This window comes from Elephantulus edwardii, unplaced genomic scaffold (assembly GCF_000299155.1).
Source record: "Elephantulus edwardii isolate Elephantulus edwardi_28Jun2011 unplaced genomic scaffold, EleEdw1.0 scaffold00463, whole genome shotgun sequence".
Classification (NCBI taxonomy): Eukaryota; Metazoa; Chordata; class Mammalia; order Macroscelidea; family Macroscelididae; genus Elephantulus; species Elephantulus edwardii.
Window position 1 is genome coordinate 395,365 of NW_006400213.1, and position 9,192 is coordinate 404,556.

Genomic DNA, 9,192 nt, shown 5'->3' on the forward strand with positions numbered 1-9,192 from the left:
CTGCTGTTGTCACCGTTACCCCTGTCTTCCTGGTGCTGCCATCACTGCTGTTGTCACCGTTACCCCTGTCTTCCTGGTGCTGCCATCACTGCTGTCTGCTCCTGTTTCTGGTGCTGCACCCTTACTGGCTGTCCTGTCCTTGAGCACACTGTTTCTGTTGTGCGAAGTGGCTGAAATTAGTGGTTGTTTCTGAGCTCCGTGCCTGTATGTGGAGCTGAGCTTCCCCCAGGACTTCTTTCACCCCCAGGTCTCTGAGGGTTGGGGACATTTGTGGTCCCCATTCAGTCATGGGCACAGGCTCCGGGAGGTGCTGAGGCCACCCTTTAGAAGTGGAGAACCTGGGTTTGAAATCGTTCTGTTATTCCTCACATGGGGACGGGGGCAGAGGCTTGAGGGCAAGTGGAGCGATCTGGAGGGATTAGACTTGGACAGACTGCAGATGCTGGACATACAAGGTGGGGCAGGATTCTCAGGAGGGCCAGAGGGGCCAGTAAAGGCTCCGGAGGGGGGTGCTTGCTGAGCTCAGGGGGACTTGGTTGTCTTATCTGCCACGTGAGGTGATGAGGCTCTTAGGGTGCCGATTACTTGGAACACCTCCCCTCCTCCACCTTGCTCACCACTGCTGCCTCAACCAGGATCTCTTCAGCAAGTCGGACCCCTTCCTGGAGCTGTACCGGATCAATGACGATGAGACCGAGCAGCTGGTGTATAGGACGGAGGTGAGGGTCCCTGGGTGCTGTCCCCAAGGGGCAGATTCCAGCCCCTCCAGCTGCTCCGGGGTGCTTCACAGACAGAGAAGGAAGTGGCAGAAGGGGGTCACCTCCTCTGTCATCCTCCTACCCCCAGCTGTGAGGGTCCGCCCCCAACACCCGTGCGAGGCATCTGTCAAGTCTGTTTTGTTGTCCTCTCATTATTTTTAGGGCGCCCTTCGACTTCCTGCAGGTGAACTGGGCTTCGTTTTCAGGGATGTGCGATTCTGTCCTTTTTAGAGAAATTATTTTGAGTTTTAAAAGAGTCTATTTAAGTCTATTTAAAGAAGGGGGGTCTGGGTGGCTGGAGCGTACGGAAGCGAGGGAGACAGCTCCCAGTGGGACTAAGAGTTGAGAACAGCTTTGGACTGGCCTTGGCCCTCTTCTGTCTGCATCTGAGGCCCGGTTCTCGCCTAGCTCTTCTTGAGCCCCACAGGCCTCTTGTGCCTCACAGGTGGTGAAGAACAATCTCAGCCCTGTGTGGGAGACCTTCAAGGTGTCACTGAATTCGCTCTGCAGCTGCGAAGAGACCCGGACCCTGAAGGTGGGGGCTGGAGGGCTGTGAGGGGGGTAGGGGTCCATGATGGCGCCAGATGGGGGACAGGGTGGAGGCAGGGCTGAGTGTCTGTGGGGGACGGAGGGTTTATGATGGTCGCCAGAAAAGGGACTGAGTGGGAGGCAAGGGGTCTATGGTGGGGCTATGTTAGGGAACTAGGTGGGGGCAGGGCTGAGGGGCTGTGAGGGACTGGGGGGCTGTGATGGAGGATGGGGCTATGATGGTGGCCAGGTGGGGGGTCTGAGCTGTGAGGAGGAGATGGGATCCTTCAGGCCACATTTGGATTTGGGGTTAGGGAGAAGTAAGTGGTGAGATTAATTAGTGGAAGAGTGTCATCAGGCAATGTGGGATCTTGGCAACAGGAGGTTGGAGGGTTCCAGGCTCTGGGTGGGGGTCTGGAGGGGTCCCAAGTGGCAGTGGTTGAGGGCACTTGGGCTCCCCAGTGTCTCGTCTGGGACTACGACTCCCGAGGGAAGCATGACTTCATCGGGGAGTTCTCCACCACCTTCAGGGAGATGCAGATGGCCTTCGGGGAGGGCCAGGTGAGTGGTTCCCAAGTGAGCATTCTGGGGGGCTCCCTCCCCTTCTTTCTCCTTGCCTGACTGACCCTTGGTCCCTCCTGAATCCTTGTCCTGAGTGCTGGCCATATCTGAGGTGGTGTGTCTGGCAGGGAAGGGACAAGTGCACCTGAAGGGTCTGTGCAGCCTGGCACACTTTATTATTATTATTATCCTGACCCAGACTGATGCTGACATAAACAAGTGACACTCCTGCTGCCGTGGGCAGTGGGACTAGTTCTCACATGTTACAGCTGGAGATACCCGCCAAGGCCTGAAGCCCTGTCCCTTCTCACAGGCCCAGTGGGACTGTGTGAACGCCAAATACAAGCAGAAGAAGCGCAACTACAAGAACTCGGGGGTGGTCATTCTGTCCTTCCTAAAGGTGAGGCGGCATCTGGAGCAGGGCTGGGGAGGCGGGGCCTGGAAAGGGGGCATCTGGGACGGGGCTGGGGGAGGTGGCCCGAGGCCCCCATAACCCCTTCCCCATCTGGTTGTGGGGGGTCTCTGCTGTCTGTGTGTTAATGGGATGGCTTCTCATTGGCCTAAACTCAGAAACCTAGTGGTCCTCAATATGTGGAGGGAGGATAGTAAAGGGGACAAGGAGAGAGAGGACTAGAAGGGGAACAATGGAAAAGGGTGCACGAAACAAAGGGAAGGGGACAGAAGGACTGACTGAGCACGAGAGGAGGGAGGTTAGAGAGGGGGAGGATGGAGGATGGGAGGACGGAGTAGAGAAGGAGGAGACAAGAGGAGGGGAGGATGAAGAAGAGGAGGATGGGAGATGGGAGGAGGGAGATGGGGGAAGGGAGCACGACGGGGGGAACCAGGAGGAGGGGAGGATGGAGGATGGAAGGAAAGGAAGAGGGAGAGGGGAAGAGGAGAAAATAATAAGGGGAGGTTGAATGACAAGAGGATGGGAGAATGGGAGGATGGGAAATGAAATATGGGAGGAGGGGAGGATGGAAGAAAGAGAGGAGGGGAGGAGGGGAGGATGGAGGATGGGAGGACACTGACGCTGCTGCCTGGAAGTTCCACAGGGTCTACTCCTTCCTGGACTACATCATGGGCGGCTGCCAGATCCACTTCACTGTGAGTGTCCTGCCTCCACCCGCCTCCATGCTGCCCACAGGGCCACCTGCCCCCACCACCACACTGACCACACCTTCACACTTACACCTCTATCCCACCCCACCTGATGCTGACCACACCTCTATCCCACCCCACCTGATGCTGACCACACCTCTATCCCACCCCACCTCCACACTGACCACACCTTCATGCCTACACCTCCATACTGCCCCACCTCCATGCTGACCACACCTCTATCCCACCCCACCTCCACACTGACCACATCTTCATGCTGACCACACCTCTATCCCACCCCACCTCCACACTGACCACACCTCTATCCCACCCCACCTCCACACTGACCACACCTCCACGCTGACCACACCTCCATGCTGACCACACCTCTATCCCACCCCACCTTCACACTGACCTCACCTCCACGCTGACCACACCTCCATGCTGACCACACTTCTATCCCACCCCACCTTCACATTGACCTCACCTCCACACTGACCACACCTCTATACCGCCCCACCTCCACACTGACCCCATCCCCACCCCTTCCCACCTCCATGCTGACCACATTCTGGTGACCACACCTCTACACTGACCACACCTCTGTACCACCCCACCTACACTGACCACACCTACACAAGGACCATACCTCCACACTACCCCACCTCCATGCTGACTACACCTCCCCGCTGACCCCCTTACCTGTCAAATAGGGGAGATGTTCCCCACATCTGAGGGGGGGCAGCAGATCAGTCTCTGACAAGGGGCAAACGGGATACCCAGGTGAGGGTGTTCTCACAGCCTGGGCCTCCCAGGTGGCCATCGACTTCACGGCCTCCAACGGTGACCCCAGGAACAGCTGCTCCCTGCACTACATCAACCCCTACCAGCCCAATGAGTACTTGCGGGCCCTGGTGGCCGTGGGCGAGATCTGCCAGGACTACGACAGGTGTGCACCCTTGCCAGCCGTATCCTGCCTGTGCCTGCTTCTTCCGAGTCCCACCCTGCTCTGTGCCTCATTTCCCCCTTTTTTCCTGCCCAGAGCGGGGCTGACCGTGGGCTGCAGTGGTGATGGGATTCCTGGGGCCAGACATGGGGGAAACGTAGAGACCTGGTCCCTGGCTTCCTGCCAGGATCTCCCCAAAGCTGCTCTCTTCCCCCACCCCTGGGGTGACAGGGTCCCCAGTGTGACTGGGCCTTCCTCTCTTCTAGCGACAAGAGGTTTTCTGCTTTGGGGTTTGGAGCCCGAATTCCTCCCAAGTACGAGGTGGGAGAGCCTGAGATCACCTTTGCTTGGTCCCTGTGCCCTGCAGGAGGGGATGCTAGGGCCCTGGGATGTCCTGGCTGCTGCCACTCCAGCTGTGTGATGGGGAGGGGAGCAGTGTCTGCCCTTGAGAGCAGGTAGAGAGACCCCTCAGGGCTGGTCACTGGGGATGGAGAGACTCCTGGCTTCCTAAGAGGAGGGACACAGCATCAGTGGGGGGATGCCTTTGTTACAAGTAACTGCTGAGTTGGCTGATGCAGAAGCAATAGTGAGAGGAGGGGTTATTGGTTAATTCAACGGAGAGCTTCAGGGACAGCTGGATCTGGCACAACTTTGCTGTCTCTCTGTGCCTGAGGCCCTGGACCTGGGGCCTGGGGCTGGAGTTGAGGCTGGGGTGATTTCCCATAGGAAACTTAGGGGCAAGAAGGGCGGGTAAGGCTGAGGGCTTTCCCTGGGGTTCTGAAGAACAGAACCAAGAGGTTGAGGAATAGAGACATGTTTTCGGCCCTTAGCCTGCTGGACACTGGCCGTAGGGCACGGAGGCGATCCCACAGGCATGGAGGGTCTGGCCAGTGCTAAGTGGGCCGCAGCTGGAGGCTCTCTTGTCTCACAGGTGTCACATGACTTTGCCATTAACTTCAACCCTGACAATGACGAGTGTGAAGGTAGGCGCCCTTGGAGGGAGGAGCCTGGAGGGTGCAAGGGGGATGTGCTGACCTTCCCCCCCAACAGGTATCCAGGGTGTGGTCGAGTCCTACCAGAACTGCCTGCCCAAGGTCCAGCTCTACGGCCCCACCAACGTGGCCCCCATCATCAACAAGGTGGCGCGCACCGCCGCTGCCGAGGAGAGCACGGGAGAGGCCTCTGTAGGTTCCAGGGCCATGGGGTGGGGCAGGCGGACGGCTGGGGCAGACGTCACAGGCTGGGTTTCCGCTGGCCTTCCTCTGGGCTGGGAGGACCTAGGGGCGGAGGCCACAGCACTCTTGCACAGGAGATGTTAGGGAGCAGCCTCTTCCCTCCCTGCTTTCCCATTCTCTTTACTTTGTCCTCCCTAGCTTCCCGCATTCAACAAGGATTTGTTGTTTGTTGTTGTTATGTGCTGTCGAGTCGTTTGTGACTCATAGTGACCCTATGTACAACAGCCCTAAACCCTGCTCTATCCTGTGCCAATCGCACTGCCTCCGACACACCCATCCCGATTACCCCAGTCACTGAATCAATCCACCTCATAGAGGGTCTTCCCCTCCTGCGCCGTCTCTCCACCCTCCCAAGCATGATGTCCTTCTTCAAGGACCTGTCTCTCCTTACAACAAGTCCAAAGTATGTTAGACGAAGCCCCAGAATCCTTGCCTCCAAGGAGCAGCCTGGTTTAACCCTCTCTTGGATGAATCTGTTTGTTTTCTTGGCAGTCCACGGTACATTCAATACTCTTCTCCAGCACCACAGCTCAAAGGCGTCAATTCTCCTTCTGTCCTCCCTAATCATTTAAGTACCTGCATTTAAGCATTTAAGGAGTTGGGTGGCACAGTGCTTAAAGCACTCAGCTGCCAACTAAAAAGTCAGTGGTTTGAACCCTGCAGCCGCTTCTCAGAAGCAGGATGGGGCTCTGGATTAGTCCATAAGGGAACCCTGTGGAGTGACTTCTTGCCCTGTGGGGTCAGATCAAGTTGACAGTAGTGTTTGGAGGGAGGATAGTGTTTTTGAGGTCAGATGTTGGGCATGGTTCTGAAGGGTGGGCATAGTCATAAGTAAAACCATCTCCCTGCCCGTCAAGGCTGACCCTCTGAGAGGCCCACAGGGACCAACACAGGGATGTGCTGCATGATGGTATGTGAGAGGCAGCAGGCAGGTGGACATGGAGTCTCGGGAGCCCAGCAGTTGTCTGGGGTCTCCAAGCAGAAGTATCAGCAGGTGCAAAAACCTAGGCTTCTCTGGGTTCCACCGAAAGCCATCGTGTGTATGGGATGTTGGGAGGTAGTGAGGGGACCCATGGCATACTCCCCTGGGCCTCTGGCTGTACAGGTTTTCCCTTTGAGAGTCCACCTGCTAATGTGGATGGCCTATTACCTGGCCATAGTCCAGCTTTCAGGCCTAGGGCAGTGAGCACAGCGCTCTCCAAATGTCTATCCCTTTGTGCCTGCCTGGCATCCCCCTGCTCTGTCTGGGGTTTGCATCCCTGCAGCCTGGCTGTTCTCCAGATGGAGGCCTCCATCTTTCATGTCTCAGGAGCCTGAAAATTCAGCTCCCAGGGAACTGCCCACCCTCTTGCTCCTGGCACTGGACATGGAGCCTCAGAACTGGGTGGAGTCAGGTGGGACCAGAGACCGTTTGCTAGACCGGGGTGTGTGTGTGTGTGTGTGTGTGTGTGTGTGTGTCTGTGTGTGTGTGTCCTCCTCTGCACCCATGGAGATCTTGAGAGGGTGGGGCCTGGAGCCCCGGATGCAGGAGGGAGGCCTTCCTGCAGGGCTGTAGTCACCCAAGGGCAACTGCCCACTGTGCTTCTCTGCCCCAGCAATACTACATCCTGCTCATCCTGACGGACGGCGTGGTGACCGACATGGCAGACACACGGGAGGCCATTGTGCGAGCCTCCCACCTGCCCATGTCCATCATCATTGTGGGCGTCGGCAACGCCGATTTCACGGACATGCAGATCCTGGACGGGGACGATGGGGTGCTGCGGTCCCCTCGGGGCGAGCCCGCCCTCCGCGACATTGTGCAGTTTGTGCCCTTCCGCGAGCTCAAGAATGTGAGTGGTCTGTGCGGTCAAGTGCCAAGGCCAAGGTGGGGTGGGGAACCTCGGCAGCTCGCAGGCCAGCAGGATCCGGGTCTGGGTGCCTCTCACTTACGATTGGCGCCTGCAGCTGCTCTCAGACCCCCAAACGTGTCAGGAAGACGTGAGGTGAGGGGCGCCCAGTGAACGCCTGACGTCACCGGGAAGCACCCGCACAGGTGTCGGAGCTCACTTCCTGCCTCTCCACTGTCTTGTCTGTGCCCAAAGAGCTGGAACATACCTTCCCAGGGGGGTGGGTGGACTTTACCTGAGCCCAGGTGACACCAGGACATGCCTACTGGCTGTCAGCAACGGGTCAACACACATCTTCTATGCTCTTATTACTCGGCCTGAATGCTTCAGATTTGGAGAGGCCCCACCAGTTGACCCCTTGACGCAGCAGTGAAGACCACAGTGTGGAGGCCGGGGGGATGGGTGACTGCATGGAAGGAGGACCGGGAGAGGCCCAGCTTTGGTCACAGTGTCCCTCCCACAGGCATCCCCCTCAGCACTGGCCAAGTGTGTGCTGGCCGAGGTGCCCAAGCAGCTCGTGGAGTACTACAGCCACAAGGAGCTGCCCCCACGTGGCTTCAGCACCACGTCCCAGGAGGCTGGCCAGTGAGGAGAGTGTCCACAAGGCTTCTGCCTCGATATCCTTCACTCCCCACCCCGAGACCCCACAGAGGCCTCCTGTGCCCAGACCAGGCCTCATACTTTGTTCCCTGATCCTGTGGGTGGCCTCTTCCTGGTCTTAAATCCCTATGAGCCCCCAGCCGGTGGTGTCCCCTCTCTCTGCTCCGTCCTGAGTTCTTGTTCTGGGGACTCCGGGGAGGGGCTTCAGTAATAAAGTGTCATTGTCTTCTCCCAGCAGTCTACCTCTCCTTCCTCTTCCCTTCACCCTTTGACCTCCCACCTATATGTGCCCAGGACAAGTTTGAACCTTCAGGACAGGCTCTGTGAGACCTGGACCCCTTCTGTCCCATCTTCCACTTCTGTGCGGTTGGGGATCACCCTCCAGAGACCTGGCGGGACCTACTGAGTCTTTCAGAGGAGTTGACTTGAGTACCTGAGGGGGCTCCTGTGTCCTTGCCAGCTAGTGTGTCAGGAATGGTCACTTGGGCTTAACTAGGTCTGCAACATTGAGGAATCATTAAAAGTTGACAAGTGTCTTTGTAGAATTGGTGGTGGCCCCTGGGTCCCCCTAGAGCCTGCGTGTCTCCTCCAGAGACCCTGCCCCTGGGTTCCCCATCCTCCTACCCAGCACTGCCAGCCAGTGAGGGAACTGGGAACTGATGGAAGGGACTTCTGTTGGAGTGTGTTGTAGATGTTTTTCCTGAATTTTCTTGCCTGGGAAAAACAAATGCTTTTGACCCTGAATCTAGGTCTATTCACCTCTCCATCCATCCACGCACTCATCCACCCATCTGCCCATCACCCACGCACCCATCCATCCATCCATCCATCCATCCGTCTATTCATCCGTCTATTCATCCATCCACCCACCCATGTATCCATCTACCCATCCATCTCTTCACCCAGTCCACCCATCTATTCATTCGTTGATCCATCCATCCATCCATCCATCCATCCATCCATCCATCTATTCATCCACCCACCCATGCATCCATCCATTCATCTATCTACTCGGGCCTATTTTTAGCTCCTGATTCAGCTCTTGTTACATGGGGATAATAGGCATTGCTATGGTAACCTGACTATGGGTACCTTCTGGAAGGGCCGATGTTGACGAGCTTGATCTCTTTGGGAATGAAAGGGACAGCAGAAACCACTCCTCTGAGTACAGCTCGGGAGCAGCAAAGTGGAAGGGTGTCATTAGTCTTGAGGCAAGAGGGCAGATGTCCACCATGTCCTGATCCAGATGCCATGAAGCTTTGGACAGCACCAGCGTTGGGGCAGAGAGGCTGGTGTGCCTGAGTGCAGGGAGCAGCCAGGGTTCTGTCAGCTTCCTGCGGGACATCAGCTACGTGGATGGCTGGCTAGGGAGAAGGCAAAAGAATCTGTGGGCACCCTTGGTCGGCCTGCTACAGAGAAGGGGCAAGGGCCTTTGGACAACATGGGCGTCCAGCTGGAGAGGAGGGACAAGTGTCTGCAGACAGCAGAGAGTGGTCAGGCAGACAGGTCTGTGGACATTCTGGGAATGTTAAGCACATTCCCAGGGAACTCCTGCATCCCCAGACAAATAGATC

The 9,192-nt window shown here is 57.1% G+C and overlaps 1 protein-coding gene across 1 annotated transcript in view; it reads left to right on the forward strand.

The window, feature by feature from the left end:
- The window catches only part of CPNE7 (copine VII), a 12,878-nt gene extending 5,271 nt beyond the window's left edge, over nucleotides 1-7,607 (forward strand). Inside the window, exons 5-15 of the mRNA XM_006902860.1 lie at nucleotides 636-719; nucleotides 1,204-1,293; nucleotides 1,749-1,847; nucleotides 2,161-2,247; nucleotides 2,895-2,954; nucleotides 3,764-3,897; nucleotides 4,161-4,215; nucleotides 4,826-4,877; nucleotides 4,945-5,078; nucleotides 6,725-6,961; nucleotides 7,482-7,607. Of these exons, the coding sequence (XP_006902922.1) occupies nucleotides 636-719; nucleotides 1,204-1,293; nucleotides 1,749-1,847; nucleotides 2,161-2,247; nucleotides 2,895-2,954; nucleotides 3,764-3,897; nucleotides 4,161-4,215; nucleotides 4,826-4,877; nucleotides 4,945-5,078; nucleotides 6,725-6,961; nucleotides 7,482-7,607 (1,158 nt within the window). The remainder of the gene's footprint in view (nucleotides 1-635; nucleotides 720-1,203; nucleotides 1,294-1,748; nucleotides 1,848-2,160; nucleotides 2,248-2,894; nucleotides 2,955-3,763; nucleotides 3,898-4,160; nucleotides 4,216-4,825; nucleotides 4,878-4,944; nucleotides 5,079-6,724; nucleotides 6,962-7,481) is intronic.
- The last annotated feature ends 1,585 nt before the right edge of the window (nucleotides 7,608-9,192 follow it).